Raw genomic sequence first — 15,717 nt, 5'->3', positions numbered from 1 at the left:
TGCTGGCATGGTGGGGCGGGGGGTGCTCCATGGGGTGCTGGTCCTCGGGGTGCTGGTCCTCCCCTGTCCTTTAGCATCCCGAAGGATGGATGGAGACCCACAGATGGGAGGTCTTCATCCCGCAGAGGAGGCAATTTTGGAGCAGAGATGCTGCATCTGGGGATGAAATCATCTACCTCCTCCTCCTCCCCGGTAGCCGGGCGGCCCCCCCCGCCGCGCTGCGGCGGGGGGGGCCGCCCGGCTACCGGGGAGGAGGAGGAGGGACGCTGACATCACCGCCGGAGCGGAGCCGGGGCGGCCGGGCCGGCTCCGCTCCGCTCCCGTTCTCCGCTCCCGCCGGCGGACCCCGCCGCTCCCGGTAAGGCTTGAGGGGGGGGACCGGGGCGGGGGGGTGAAGCAGCGGGAGGGCTCCGGGCGGCAGGTGGATGGACGGACAGACGTAGGGATGGACAGATCGACGGACAGCCCCGCGGCTGCTCACCATCCATCCATCCCTCCCTCCATCCGTCCATCCCTCCATCCCTCTTCCGCGGGATGCTGCGGGAAGCTGGAAGGAGGTGGGGGGGGGGGGGCGGGCAGGCGGTCGGCAGCAGCACGGCTTTTTTCCCCGGTGAAGATGTGTCGCTAGGAGGAATATGTAAAAATGTACCAAAAAGAAAAAAAAAGAGAGAGACAAAAAAAAAAAAAAAAAAACCAAAACAAACAAACCCAACCCCAAAACCACCCCAAAAAATCCTACATCTTCCTCCGCCAGCTCCGTGCAGCGATGCCAGGCTGGAGCTGCCGGAGGGGAGCTGCGTGCGGCGGGAGGTTTCGCAGCACATATGTCTATTTTAAAAAGCCCGTGGCGTGATCTCTTGCCCTACTTTCCAGACTCTTTGCCGGTACTTTCCCTGTGTTCAGAGGCCGAGCCCTGCTGGTGGGAGCTCCCCGGGAAGCCGTAGCTGAGCGAGCCGCTGGGCTCTCCCCAGTGTCCGGTGGCTGAGACAGGGGACGGGGCACTGGAATTGGGGCTAACACAGCGGTTTGATCGCTAACGCGCTGCCTTTCTCTCCGGCAGAGAGAGGGAGGTCCCCAGCGCCATGCGGATGAGACCAGGCTGAGAAGAGGACGGCACGTTTGTACCCAGCACCTCAATTAACCTAATTTGCTCCCCTCCGTTTGCCCCGGTGATGAAAAGTCTCCCTACCCACACCTGAGCTAACCCTGCTGAGCTGCAGGCACTGGTGTGGCTCCACAGTGATTTTGGGGCTGGAAGGGTCAGGAGCTCCTCTCCAACGCGGAGATTTTCCAACACTGAGATATTTTTTTTTCCCCGTGTGCGCAGGGACGGGAGCGCTCCCATCCCCGACGCCTTGCCCCAGCCCGGTCATACCACCCCGGGCCCCCGATGCCCGGCTGGATTGGGGCAGCGTGACTCCCCCTCCACGCCATCACCATGGCCTCCTCGGACGGGCTGCAGTACCGGGCTCTCTACGAGTACCAGAAGGACCGGGAGGAGGACCTGGCGCTGTGCCCTGGGGACGTGCTGACGGTCAGCAGGGCCGGGCTGCTCAGCAGCCCCGACTACAAGGAGGGTGACGAGCGCAGCCCCCAGGGTTGGCTCCACGGCCTCAACGAGCGCACCAAGGAGCGCGGCGACTTCCCCGGCACCTACGTGGAGTACCTGGGTCCCACACGCATCGTCGCCGCCGCCACCAAGGCCAGGCCACGGCCGTTGCCCCCGCCACCCGCTGGGACCCCCCCACCCTGGGGTGAGTGCTGGGGGAGCAGGAGGGAAGGGGGGAGCCCGCGGGTGCGTGTCCCCTGCAAGATGGTGTGGAGCCTGGGTGGATGCTGGCTTTCGGGATGGTTCTGCAGGGATCCACTCTTGGGATGGGAATCCAGCCCCAGAAGGAGGAGCTGGTATTTATTTGCCCTGGTGCATCAAGGCAGCCACACGAGGGGAAGGTGGTGTCCCCCCCGAGGCCACCACGCTGCAGGGCTTTCTCCTCTCCAGCATCCCGGGCTGGCTGCTGTGCAGGTGTGGGATGGCCAAGGCGGTCCATGTCTGTAAGAGCACAGGAGAAGATAAAGATGAAGCTCTTTCCCCGCCCAGGGAGGAACAGAAAGCCCCATGGCAGTCCCCAGAGACCTTTTCTTCCAACTGCTCTTCTCCCCTCCCTGCTGCGGCACCCGATTCTGGCTGCTCTGGGTGCCTGGGCAAGCGCTGGCCCCCTGCCAGCTCCCAGCCGTGCGGTCACTTTGTGCACGCTGGGACAAGGGGACAGTCCGGGCACACGGTGGGGTCAGTCCCCAGGGCAGTCCTCCATCCCCGGGGGCTGCAGCATGGCGCTGGGGGCAATATTGGGCAGGGCCCTTCCTGGCGTGGGGACCTCGTTTTCTTTCTCTGCCAGGATCTGCTGAGCTTGTGGAGCAGCTCTGCCTTCACCATTTACCGTGGCCAAGTGCGCTGGGGCTGGGAGGGATTTCTCAGCAGTTGCATAATGTACCCAAGCTAAAAAAAAATGGCAAAGTAACCCCACCACCACCCCTTCCAGCCAGGCAAACCACCACGACTAAAGCCGTGATGCTTCCCTTCTCCGGGATGCGTCGGTGAAGGAGGAGCACCCTCCGGGAGGAGGTGATGAAGGAGACATGGCTGGGGGGACAGTGGCACCACCTTTAGCCGCAGCTGCCCAAAACCTGCCCGTCTGCCGGGATGGCACCTTGGGCACTCTTCTCACTCGGTTTGGGACCAAGGTGCAGACGTGGCAACCGGAGAGGCTGGCTGGGCATGTGGGGTACCTTGGCCCAGGGTTTAGAGGGGCACCTGCTGACGAGGAGTCCACCCCCCTCCAAGATACGGTTCAAGGCACCCTTACCACTCCGACTTAAGAGGGTGGGGGCCACCCGACTCCTGGGCTGAGCATGGCAGGACTCGGCTGGAGTGGGGCAGCTCCTTCCCCAGACACCATCCATCACCATGTATGGGATTTGCCATGTGGATCCTGCTGCTCAGCCCCCCCCAAACAGGGAGGCGGGGATGCTGGGACCCCCCTCACCGAAACAGGGCTGCTTCTCCTTGAGCGATGCCCCAAGTGTGCTGAGGCAGACGCAGTCCCGGGTCGGCGAGCAGCTGTGTTCTGCCATCGCAGGAGAGGGGGGGCACCACTTTTTGGGGGGTGAGCCCCCTTCCCAGCCAAGATAACTGGTATGCAGGGAGCCCTCTGCCCCTGCCTGTTTGGGGGGCAGAGCCCTAGCAAACTCAGTGCTGTAGTGCGGGCAGCTCGGGTCAGACAGGAGCAGACCGCAGGGCTCTCTCCAGCCCCATTCACTGGGATTTTTAGAGATGGGAGAGTGTGGAGCCTCCCTCTTGCTTCTGCCCATCACCCCCGCACAGGGGGCGTACCGGCTTCTCCCCGAGGGGCTGGCAGATGTGCCCAGGGGACCCCTGCCCGCAGGTGACGGGGACACGGTGATGCCGCGCAGATCCAGGCAGGTCCCCAGCAGGAAGGGCAGCCTGGCTGGAGAGCCTGGACCATGTGGAAGGGCTCAGCACAGGATCCCCAGCCCCGCGTGCGCTTGGGCGAGAGGATAAAAAATTAAATCCAAAAACAATATATAAAATTTAGATTTATTTTTTTTTAATGGGGAAAAAAAACCCCACCACTAAAACCAGGTTTTGGGGGTAGAGTGGGGAGGGTGCTGCCACCTGCAGGACGCGCTCTGGCCATGGCCTTGTGTCCAGCCCCACTGTCCCGGGGGACACGGGGTGCTGCCTCCCCGGTGCTGTGCCGTGGGGTGCCCCTCCGTGGGGTGCCTTGCCTGGGGCGATGTCAGGGTGCGCGGGCACTTTGGCAGCGGACACTCGTGGCCCACAACCACGTCTCCTTGCAGCAGCAGAGCGGCGTGTGCCATTTTATGTCAGCTTAAACCCAAACCTCCCAGCTGGTGGGATTTCCTGTAGAGCAAAAATCTCCAACCTTCTCTTGGAAGAGAAGGGACTTTTTTTTTTTTTTCTTTTTTTTTTGGAAAATTCTTCCCGTACTGTTTCCCTTCCCAAGCAGAGGTTTTGAGGGACATTTGTTTTGGCTGGCCCAAATGCTGATTTTCTGTGACAGCGGCGTACCACCCTGCGTGTCCTCGGTGCCCGCTAAGCCCTGGTGGCTTCACCTTGAGCAGGGTGAAGGTCCGGAGGGAGCCCTGAATGGGAGACAGACATTGCATTTCCCAGCCATATCCCAGAACCAGGGCTGGCTCTGCAGGGAGGAATGGTGTTGGTTTTTTTTTAGTTAAATAATACCCTAAAAATGGTTCTGCAGTGGATCTGAGTCCCCAGGGGACTTCCCAGGAGCTCAGCGGCTGTTTTGCCCCTGCCTGGTTGTCCTGGGAGGCATCACCGCTGCAAGGCATCACCTCCACTTCTGCCGGGGTCGGAGCCGAGCGGTGCGTCAGGATGCTGGGGTCCAGCCTGGCACCCTGAGGAGATAAAGCTCCAACCCTGAGCTTGGGGCTATTCCTGCTGTCTCCAGCAAGGAGACACAGATGGTTATTTTTTGCTGTCATCACCTTTCCCCATCACCTTGGAGGCCAAACCCCAGTTTTCCCTAACTAAAGAACCACCCGTGTGGTGGGGACGTTTTCCATGGGCTCCCAACGACCTGCTTTGCGTTAAACCATGAAATCTTCCCCGTTCCTACCCAACGCGCCCACTCGTCCCCATCGGGCAGTGGGGGGGACCCTGTTGCCAGGCTCGGGGGTCGCAGCTGTGCCTGGGGACTGGATCAGCCACCTACGAGCGGGAGGTTTGCATCCCTTCCCACTATCCAGGGAGCACCAGGGCATCACCGCGGCAAAGATGAGAGCCCAGATCCACCCGTTGCAGCCAGGTTGTGTTTTTGCAAAAGGTCGAAGGCAGCGTGGCCCTGTCCACAGCCCCCCCCCTTTTTTTTTTTCTCTTTTTCATTCCTTAAAACCATTATGGGTTCATTGGCTTCACACGTGAGCTCCCTGCCTTCTGCCAGGCAGCAAAAAGCAAAGACAGAATGACTCTAATGCTGGAGTTGGCCAGGCTGGAGCGTACCTCAATGAGGGGAAAATTCACGCTCAGGCTTTATTTAATCTGCTATCATTTTTTTTTTTAAATATTTTCACCAGAACAGATCCGCTCACAACATAAAACAGGTAGAAGAGCTCTTGACACACCACCCTTTCCAGATGCTATCTGTGGCCTGGTGGACACACATGGCTCTGATGTCCTGTGGCCGGTGGCAGCCCTGGGCTGTCCCCTGCCCCTGCCCGCTGCCTTCCTGGGGGGGTTCAAGGCCACTAACCAAAGAGTGGGAGGGGAAGTCCCGACACTGTCAGAGTCTCTGTCAGGTATAACCCGCACAGGTGGAGGGGTTTATCAGCCGGGATGATAAGAAGGGATGGATGGATGGATGGATGGATGGATGGATGGATGGATGGATGGATGGGAGTGTGCCCTGGGGTAAGGAGAGCTGCTCTCACCCCTGCCAAGGGGTTTGCTCCTCTCTGGCAGGGTCTGAGGTGAGGTGTCGCTTGGTATAAAACCCAGGAGCCAGCAGCACCTGGGGATTTGTGCCATGGAAAACCTGACCCATGTTTGGCTGAAGGGCTCCTCAAGGGCTGGTGGAGGTCTGAGGTCTGCATCAGCCAAGGGGATGTCTGAGTCCTCCTTGGGCTTGCGCTCAACCCTGTTGTAGACACCAGAGAATCCAAGGGGCTGAGAGCTGCAGGGAGCCATGTCCGTGCCGGGTACAGATCTGCCCCCCCAGCTCCTGCCTGGTGCTGCTAAGGGCTGTGGGTGCTGAGAGGGGGCAGTTCTCAGTGCCATGGGAGGAGAGGTGGGGGTGGGTTTTCGGCCTGAAGGAGCTCCACGCTCAGGGCAGGATGCTGCCCACGGGTAGGGCTCATGCCGGAGCAATTCCCTGCATCTGAGCAAGTGTCTGAGCCCCCAACAGTGACTCTTCCTGAAAAAAGAGGATAAAATATGGGAGAAGTTCTCCTCCAAAATTGTATGTGTAAGAGCCGAAGTGTTGGCTGCGGCTGTGCCAAAGCAGCAGCTTGATCCTGTCCTAGGGCAGCCTGAGGAAAGAGGTTGGAATTCCCACAGGCAGGAATTTCCAAGCCCCTTCTCCCTGTCTTTCCAGGGCTCCCCGGGCAGGCAGAGCTCGCCGAGCATCCCACCCTCCCCGAGCAGGCACTGCCGACTGTGGCCAGGCTCATCGAGGCGCTGGAAAAACAAGGTATGGGCAGCCATGGAGTCCGTCCGCAGGGTGTACATGGGTGCACGTGTGAAACCACCCGCTCTGCCCATGTTTGGAGATGCCCCAAGAGCATCACTAGAGCCAAACCTCTCCCCACGCACCCCGGTACCCGTGCAGTGTGGGCAGGGCGAGGGAGCTTGGTGGTCATGTTGGAGGGAGGATTTGGGGCTCAGGACTGACCCCTCTCTCCTGGCTGCCCCCCAGGTCTGGACAGCGAGGTGCTCTACAGATCCAGCCCCGGCGTGCTGGGGGATGCTGAGCTGAAGCAGGCTCTTCTGGCGGGTAAGTCCCAGAGCCGCGTCCCTCCCTGTATCCCTGGGCGGGAAGGGGGCCGTGGAGGTGATGCTGCCAGGTGAGTGGTGTGACCCAGGCACAGCAGGGATGGGTTACCGGCTCCGACCTCATTATGGCCCTAATTAGAGCTCTGTAAGGCGCTGCCTGCATGCGAGCCCCCCTCCTCTCCCCCAATATCCTGGTGTGACGCTGCTAAGAAGGATGCAGTGCGAGGCTGGGGCTCTTCATTAGAAGCCCTATTTCTTTTAAGGAGAAAAATATTATATTTTGCAAACCTCTAGGGCTTCTATTGGAGAAGCGGGGCAGGGAGAAAGCCTCTTGTGGGTGCAATAGGGAAAAAGAAAGGTGGAAGAAAAAGCACATGTTTTAGGAGAACGGGAAGCGTTTTGCAGGACTTGGGGCGGGGGGGGGGAGACACACATGAGCAGGCTGGGGAGGAGGGGAAAAAAACCATCTCCCCGCCCCTGCTCCTAAATTCACGGTTGGGATGGCACGGGGGCGTTGGGGCCGTGATGGATCCAGTGTGCTGCTCGCATCTCGGAGTGGGGGGGGGTCGGGGGGAAGCATCTCCATCCTCTCGGCCGCGGTGCCCAGCGGGCGGCACTGTGGCACTAGGCACGGCCCAGCCCCGCTCAGCCCGGGTCTGGCACCGTGTCCTGTGTCCCGTCCCCGCCGTCCCCCCCACCCCGCCTCCCGCCGCCTGCCCCTGGGCATCCCGGGAGCTGCCGGCCGGGGCCTGCGGCACGGCGCCGGGCGGAGGGGGGGGGGGGCGGACCGGCGGCTCTGCCAGCGCCGGGAGCCGGCGGCAGCCGGGCCGTGTTGCTGGGGAGAAGGGCTGTGATGAAATCTGCTATATTAAGCAACATGACCTCATCGCTTCCCCCGCGCACCGGGAGCCGAGTCCCCGCCGGGCGGGGGGGGGACCGGGCTGCGGAGAACGGATGGGATGCAGGAGAGGAGACGCTGGGGGTCCCGGCGCTGCTGCAGCCCCGCTGCCCGAGGAGGGCTCTGCATCCCCCTGGGGCGATGTGGGGGGGACGCAGTGCCCCCCACCACCCTGCTCTCCTCCCGCTGACGCAGCCCGGGGAAGGCAGGAGCAGCGGGGTGCCCTTTTGCATGGCCTTGTCCCCCAGTCCAGATTTCCCGGCTGATGTCCAGAGGAGGTGAAGGCATCCGGAGATCAATCCCCACGGCCCCGGCTGCCCTGGGCATTGATGCCCAGGCTGGGCACGGGCAGCGACAGCAGCACGAGAAGGATGCTTTTCTTTCTGAGCATGCAGGAGTTATGGGTCCTCCATCCTCCCCGCGCAGCCGGTGCAGCATCCCCAGCAGGCACGGGGCTCCCAGTCACTACCGAAATCCTGCCCAGCCTCGGGAGACTCCCCCAGCCCAAGGGCAAAATCCCCTGGGGATTGAGTTCTGGATTGAGTTCTGAGCCCGGGATTGAGTTCTGAGCAGCTGCTGCCTCTGTTCGAGTTTTCATCTCTCACTGCAGGGCCCAGCGCCGGGCAGGGAAATGCCATCGTGGTTTTCAAACCATTTGAAAGCCCTGAAAAATCCCCAACAGCCCTGAGCGACGCGGTGCTCCCAAGCCCCCCATCTCCTGTAGGACCCGAATAAGTTCTTCTATTTGTCAACTCAGGGGCTGCCCTGTGTGCTCAGCGACACCAGAGCTGGGCAAAGCTGGAGCTGGTTGCAGGGGGTAGGACATATCATGTTTGCTAGCTCTCAGCTGGAGGGGCTGATGCTCAGCCCTGCCACAGAGATGCTCTGCAAACAGGATGGGGATGATGTTCCTGCCAGGGCCCAGCATCCCAGCAGGGCACAGGCTTGGCAGCCTGCTCCTCCTGCAGTCTCCTGGGATCGGAGACCCAGCAGTGGTTCCTCAGGGCCCTGCAGGAGCACAAACTGGGCTGGGGAGGGCAGGAAGGCATCTCTGCTTCGGCTCCCATACAGGAGCTTCCATTGCATTTGGTGGGGTAAAACATCCCTGCCATAAAATGGGAGTTTGCATGCCCCCTGTGCGAGATGGCAGACGCGAGGGTCGTGTTTCTCCTCCTCTTGTGCTCCTGATGGTCCATCCCTCCAGTACCCCACCTGTGCCAGCAGCCCGCCTGCAAAAGTCAAGCTCCATCTTGGGGAACGGGGAGAAATCAGAGCTGGGGCTGGCAAGTGGTTGGAACCGAACCACGTCTCGGCTAGGGGGAAAATTGAGGGGTTTTCCCACCAGGGGTTTCAGCTTCCCTGAGAATACCCAAATCATGCTGGTGTTTGGCAGCGATGGCAGGAAAACTGCTGGAGAGCGCAAGGAAAAAGGATCAGGAGCTGGAGAAGTTCGGTTGTTGGTTCTCTAACCCCCAGATCTTAACGTGCTGGGAAAAACAAGGTGTTTTCTACACTTTTCTACACTGACAGAGCATCTGAGCTTTCAGTGGGGAGAAGGAGGAGGTTTCTTTGTGGACAAGGAGCCGTGTGGGTCAGAGTGGCCCTGGCTGTCCCACAAAGCCCACGGGGATCATGCCCCCAGGGCCAGGCAGCTCAGGCACCCGGCTGAGTTGTGCAGATCGAACCCTTTCCCCATCCCTGGCCCTTTCAGAGCCCTTACCCATGGGGGACCGAGCCTGACGGGGCAGTCCCCAAGCCAAACACCACCCAGGCTTCGGGATGAAGCTTTCCCAGGTTTCCCACCCTCATGGGGCCATGGCAGCATCAGGCATGGCGAATTTGGATGCAGCGTGGCTCCACGTGGCTATACAGCCTGGGATGGGGCTGTCCCTGTGCCCCTCCCCAGCCCTAGTGACATCCTGCAGGATGCAGGTGGCATCTGACCACCGGCTAGAGCCTGTGGACCAAACTTGATATTTCTGTGTTGAATGATGTAAGAAAAATTATTTATAGGGGAGGAAAAAAAAAAGAGAAAGCAAAGACAGGGCTCATCGATAAAGGTGGGGGGAGTGAACCGAGCACCCATGGCCACCCGGCTGAGATGCCACCAGGGCCGGTGGGTGGAGCACGGACCAAAGGGTGGTTGGGCTCACAGCAGGCTTATGCTGGCTCCAGAAGAGAATTAAAGGTTGTAGGATACTCGGTGTTTAATTCAGACCCGTACGCCCCGAGAGGCGAGCAGGGCCACGCAACGCCGCTGAACACGGGAGTCGGTGTCACGTGGCGGCACCAAAAAGGGACTTAATGAAAAGCTGCAGCCCCACCGGGAAGCGGGGGGACTCGCCCAAGGGCTGCAGGCGATGAGCCAGCCAGGAGCCCCGCTGCAGCTGCAGGGAAAGGGTGATGGGCAGAAAAAGAAGAAGAAAGTAGAGCTTTAAACAGCTGCAGCAGGGTGCAGCACTCGCCCCCGCTGCCCCCAGTGCTCCGTGCAGTGCCCAGCTGCTGGATGTGGGGCTGCTTCATGGCCTGGGGGCACCGCTGTGCCCATCGTGCCGGGGGCCACGCGCTGACCCCGAGGGTTTCCAGCCCTCCTGCTGTCCCCTGCGTGTGGCTCGGGGGCTGTTTGGAGCACAGGGGATGGGGCAAATCACCTGGAAAGTCCACGGTGCCTGTGGACACGAAGTGTAGGAGACCCTCTGGTGCCCAGGGGCAATGTCTTCTCACCCCACGCTTGCTCGGGGTCCTGCCTGCACCGCTCTCCCTCTGAGATGTGCCGGGCAGCCTTCTCCTCATGGCTGCCACTGAACCTGGAAACTTGGGACCTTCTCTGGCCGGGGGCAGCAGAGCCGTGGGTGGGCTGGTGGGTGCTGGAGCCCTTCGGAGCTGAGGGACCCGAGCTGGGGGAGACTCAGCATGGGGATGGCTGCAAAGTCCTGCATTTAGTGGCCAGGCAGTGCTGTGCCACTGCTGGGTAAGGATGCTCTGCATCCTCATCCCTCCTCCCTGGTGGGGGATGGGGCACGGAGGTGCCGCAGGCACCCCCACCCCGTGGCAACCTGGGTGTCCCCTATGGCTCGGATGGGGCTGAACCCATCCAGGGTGGCAGCAAAGCACTGAAACCTCACACATCTTGGATACCCCAATCTGAGCTGCGGGGTCCACGGGGAGCGGCGAACACCACGAGCCTTCCCCAGGCGGTGCTGGGAAAAGCCTCCGCGGTTGTCAGGGCCAGGCAGGAGCTGCCTGTATCCCGGGATGCTGGGGCGAATCCGGCGGCAGCGCGAGGCGGATTGGAGCCAGTGTCTCCAGGCGTGCCGTGCCTGCGCTGCCATCCTGCACGCTTTGATCTCGGTCCCGACACAGAGCCGTCTGCCTGGAGACTCGCTCACGTGCCCGGGAATTAGGTCAGGCCTCGGTGGGGATTAGCGGGCGATGGTGGGCTCCGGGGCTTCACCGGGGCTGACGGGAGCTGCTGCTGGGCAGAAAGGACCAGGCTGGAGTGAAGGAGGTGGCGGGGGGGGGGCTCACACTGCTGCCCCCCATCATCACGGCGTGGATGCCCAGGGAGGGAGCGCATCCCCGTCCTTGTCCCTGGGATGCCAGAGGGGGTTGGAGGGCTCTGGTTTCCCCTGGCCAAGCAATTAACCTCACCACGACGACTTTATTCCCAAACACAAGGCGTCCCGGTGCCTGCCGCTCTGCTTTTTATTTATACCTGCAGTGGAAATAAACCCCGCATCGTCAGAGCCTGGCGAGAGGCATGAGCTCATCTTTTATATTTGGTGGTGACGAAAGAAGGGTAAATAAACGGCAGTGGCGCAGACATCCCTGCCAGCCCCACCGGGATGAACTGGGGGTGAGCTTTTGACATCCCCTCCCATAGCTGCTGGGGAAACTGAGGAGGGGAACTGCCCTCGGGAAGCAGAGGCAGGGGAAGGCAGCTTCACTGGGTGCCCTTGAAAGGGGGTCCCTGGCTGAGTGCAAGCCAGGGTTATGCCGGGGTGAAACCCATCAGGGACGGTGTTTGGGGCTGCCAGGAGCTCCCACGCATGGGCAGGGGGTATCCTGGCAGGTGCCAGGTCCCCAGCACAAGGCACCAGCGGGCTGGCTGAGAGGCGTTACTATGATGCTGAATCAAAGCTGGGGAAATATTTCCCTGATTCCGGGCACAGCTTCCCAGTAAACCCCCACTGTGGGATACCTGGGAGCCTCAAACACCTGGTTGGGTCCCAGGGGTGTACAGGTCCCTGTGCAGGCAGCAGCCGTGTGGATGGGAAGGTATAGCCCCCAGGACTGTGTGACAAGGTCGTCCCTGCAGCGCCAGCTGATGCTTAAACCTAAAAGGTCTGGAAGGGGTAGGGAAAATCCCAAGTCAGTATTTAAGTCAGCCCCAGGTATGGGTGGTTTGGGTGCCCCTCTACCACGGGGACCAAGGCCATCACGCTGAGGCAGTGCTTGGCAGCCGTGGTCCGGCTGAGCCCGTAGGAGTCCCTGCTGCACCCTATCGCCCACGCTCTGGCCAGGACGTGGGGCACAGCCATCACCTGTGTCCGTGTGCGGGGGACAGCCAGTTACCGGGACCCACTCAAGCCTGTCCTTCAAAACAAACCCCCCCACCTCCTCCCTGTCACCTCTTGGCTAAACATCCTCCACGTTTACCGAAACTCCGGGCTTACTCACACCTCCCCGGATGGCTGCAGCTGCCGGGAGAGGTCCCGGCGTTTCCTGCCCAGCCTGACTCAGCCCAAAGCCCCAGCACCCCCCTGCCTCTGCTGGGATGCAGGGTCCGGCATCCTGGTGAGAGGAGGCTGGGAGCACCCATTGCTTTTTCCTCTGAGCAGGTGGTCATCCCGCGCACCCTTTCCCCGGCCCCAAATTTATTCCTGCTTTTCCGCCCCCATGGGTAAGGGATGCTCTCCACTGGTCCCCGGCCACTTGCTTGCTCTGCCGGCAGGTCAGCAAGCAGGTTGTGTGCTGGAGGGGGTTGGCATGGTGTTGAGATTGGGGTTTTGGGGTATTTCCTTCTATTTGTGTCAGGCAGATGGAATCCCTCCATCATTCCCCTGGGGAAAGGACGGGAACATCTGGAGAGTGGCGGGAGAGCTGTGACTCATCCTGCAGCATCATTAACTTCTTATAGCTGGTTATCATCTCCCTCTGATAAGGAGAGAGCAGCACCCGTGGGGTCAGGCCCGGCAGTAATTGGCTGGGAAGGCACCAGGGTTAACCCTTCCCCGGCTGAGCATCCCCGGAGCTGCTGGGGCGCAGCCGGTGCCGGGGAGCAGTTCAGAGCACCCCCCGGGTGTGCTCCCAGCCCAGCGGGGAGCCCAGCTCACCACAGGGAGCTGGGGCAGGAGGATGCCACTGCGTCTCCAGGAGGATGGGGGCAATGGGCTATTTCTAGCCAACGTGCCAAGGAGAATGGTGCCATGAGCAATCAGTCCCTGTTAGCAGGGTATAAATCCCCCCCCGCCCCCCCCCGGTCTCCCCATCACGCCTCTCTCAGGGTGTAAGGATGTTTTTGAGTTTTGCTTTGAAACCGGCTGAGCCTTCCCTTTGAACACCCCCCCAAGCCCATGCCTAACGATGCAAATGAGCTAATTAGGCCTCGGTGGAGCCCGGGGCTGATCGCCTGGGGCCAGCGCCCGGCAGCGGCCCCTTCCCTGAGCAGAAACAGCTTGCGGCTGCTCTTCCCAATCCGTGCCAGCATCCTTAAGGCAAGTGACAGGTCCCTGCAGAAACCTCGGCGGCGGGCAGGGGAAAGCAGCCAGGCTCCCCCCGGGGCTGAGAAGGGGCTTGGAGTTTGCCCAGGGCATCTCACCGATGGGAGCAGCTCTCTGCAATACAGCCCAAGCAATGAGACCCCGAGACCCCTCCCAGCAGCATCCCTGGGTTTTAGCCACGCAATATGGGGGTTTCAGCCCAAAATTGGGGTTGGAGCTTCTCGCATGATCCCTGACCTGGCTCTCCTCCTCCTGCCCAGCTGGAGCAACCTGCCAGCTTGCTTCTCCAGGGCAATTGCTAGCAAAAATGGGGAACTGGCTGTCATCCCCCACCAAACCCCAGTAGAAATAACCCTTTTGGCCGGCTGAGAAGGTCCAGAAGTGGGGCTGGGAGATGGGAGCATCAGTACGGACCAGAGCGGGACCAGGGTGCAGCAGGCAAGAGCCGGCACAGCCCTGCCCACCTCACGGATGCCGAGGGCAGAGTGGTCCATGGGGTGATGCTGTGACATCGGAGGGGTGCCAGAAAGGCAGCGCCCACCTTTGCCCTGGGTTGTGTTTGGCCATGCTGGATGTCTGCCTGTCCCGGCGCGGTGCCATCTCTCCCAGCCGTCCCCGTGCTGCCCCTGGGCACAGTTCCCGGCCAGCCGGGTGCTTGCTCCTGAAAATGAGGTAGCGTCTCCAACGGCTGGGTTAAAGGCTTCGCCGGGCATTGGTCAATCTGTTTTCTCTCTGGTCTCCAAGCCAAATGCCAGGCACTGTCCATAAGGGACCTGCTATGGCTTCTTGTCCCCAGGCAGGCGGAGGGGGAAGCGGGAAGGTTCCCAGGCTGCCTGGTCCATGGTGGGGACACTCCAAGGAGATGACATCCAGGTCAAGGTGCCCAAAACCAGCCTTTGCCAGGAGTTAGGGAACTGCTCCCCATCCCAGCTCCGCTGCCCGGGCACCTCTGAAGCCTTGCCCTAGGAAACAGCTTTTCTCTGCTTTTTTGGGCTTGTCACCCCAGAAGGGAATGTGGCCACACGCAGCCAGCTGAAATGGTTGGAGACTCGAGGCATTTTCTACTGGAAAATGCGGGGCGGCTGGGAGATGGAGCATCTCCCAAAATGGCACCGATTTTGGTAAAGCTGCATTTGGGGTTAAAGCCGCGGAGAGGGGAGGGGAAGGGGGCTCAAAGCAGGGCAAGCCCATCATCTTCTCAATCACAACACGCCAGGCCATTTGGGGCCTGACACGTCATCTTTCAGAAAGTGCAAAATTTGCTGTTTTTTCAATATTTAGTTGAATTTAGAAGAAGCGAGAAATTCAGTTTCTACAAACAAACCATTTCAAATGATCCCAAATATCTTGGGCTTTTCTATTATCTCCCTCCCCCCCAAGACTTCTCCTATGAGGAGAATTTCAAAACATTGCGTTTGGCTCCAGTTCGAATCAAAGGCGGATTTTGAAACCTCTGGATCTTTGCAAAAGGGACCGTTACCCTCCGGGCAGCCACCTCCCGGCCCTGCTGGGCTGAGAGACCTCCAAGAAAAACGCATGAGGCAATACCAAAGGATGCTAAAAGGGCTCTTTGCCCTGGACCCCGGTGAAGCAATGTCCCCGTGCTGGCCCAGCTGCAGGGCTTGGACGGATATGACCCACCCTTGGGGTCCTGCTGGACCGTGGGACATTTCTGCTCGGAGCACTGTCCCCATCCCAAGCCCAGCACGGGTGGGCTCAGCCTCCCCTGGGCACTTCGCCCCATCCGTGGAGCATCCTTCACCCCTTTCCCTAGGGCACAGCGTTTCGGGCATGCTGGGGGTGACATGGGCCTTCAGCAATGTGTGTTGCCTGGGGACCATAACCCCATGCCATGGATGCATTTTTCCAAGCAGTTCCTCCAGGGCTGGGATTGGCACATAGGTGCCTGGCCTTTGATGGCCCAAGGGTGCCTGGGGCAGCTGCTCAGCCCATCCCATGGGTGCTGTCCTTCAGTGGGACCCCAGTGGGACAGCGAGAGCCCCTGGATGTAGTGTACACGAGGCAGAGATGCTGCCTCGTGCTTTCCATGGGCACGTGGAACTCAGGGTCAGTGGAAACCGGGACAGGAATATTTGCTGGGGAGAGGCTTGGCAGTGAAATCATGGGCTGCCATACCTGGGAGATGGGGGCACGGGCAAGGAAATCGGCACCCATGTCCAGAGGAAGTCCGGCAGGGATGGAAGAGCTCTGAGCTCCATGTCAGAGGGGCAGCACCACGGGGTAAGGGTTCCCGCTGTGTCTCTCCCTGCAGACGCCTCGGCCATCGACATGGACCTGTACGATGCCCAGACACTGGCGGAGGCCCTGAAGTGGTACCTCCAGGAGCTCCCGTCGCCCCTGATCCCTCCAGCTCTCTACAACGAATTGGTTCACATGGCTCAAGGTAAGCACGGCCGGGCTCCCCCCACACCTTTGTGGGGCTGGAGAAGCTTTGAGAAGCCGCTAGAAAGGCTCCTCAGCATCCCCAGGGCAGCTCCTGACCCCATCCCCTGCCCGATGCTGCATTAAGGGCAGATCCCGGA

The 15,717-nt window shown here is 60.7% G+C and overlaps 1 protein-coding gene across 1 annotated transcript in view; it reads left to right on the top strand.

The window, feature by feature from the left end:
• The first annotated feature begins 220 nt into the window (after positions 1-220).
• PIK3R3 (phosphoinositide-3-kinase regulatory subunit 3) overlaps positions 221-15,717 on the top strand; it is a 76,534-nt gene continuing 61,037 nt past the window's right edge. The window contains exons 1-5 of the mRNA XM_074599279.1: positions 221-358; positions 1,061-1,754; positions 6,156-6,251; positions 6,477-6,554; positions 15,447-15,578. Of these exons, the coding sequence (XP_074455380.1) occupies positions 1,439-1,754; positions 6,156-6,251; positions 6,477-6,554; positions 15,447-15,578 (622 nt within the window). The 5' untranslated portion in view covers positions 221-358; positions 1,061-1,438. The remainder of the gene's footprint in view (positions 359-1,060; positions 1,755-6,155; positions 6,252-6,476; positions 6,555-15,446; positions 15,579-15,717) is intronic.

This window comes from Larus michahellis, chromosome 8 (genome assembly GCF_964199755.1).
Source record: "Larus michahellis chromosome 8, bLarMic1.1, whole genome shotgun sequence".
Taxonomy (NCBI): Eukaryota; Metazoa; Chordata; class Aves; order Charadriiformes; family Laridae; genus Larus; species Larus michahellis.
Note: the sequence above shows the minus strand (reverse complement) of the source record. Positions and strands in the feature narration are given on the sequence as shown.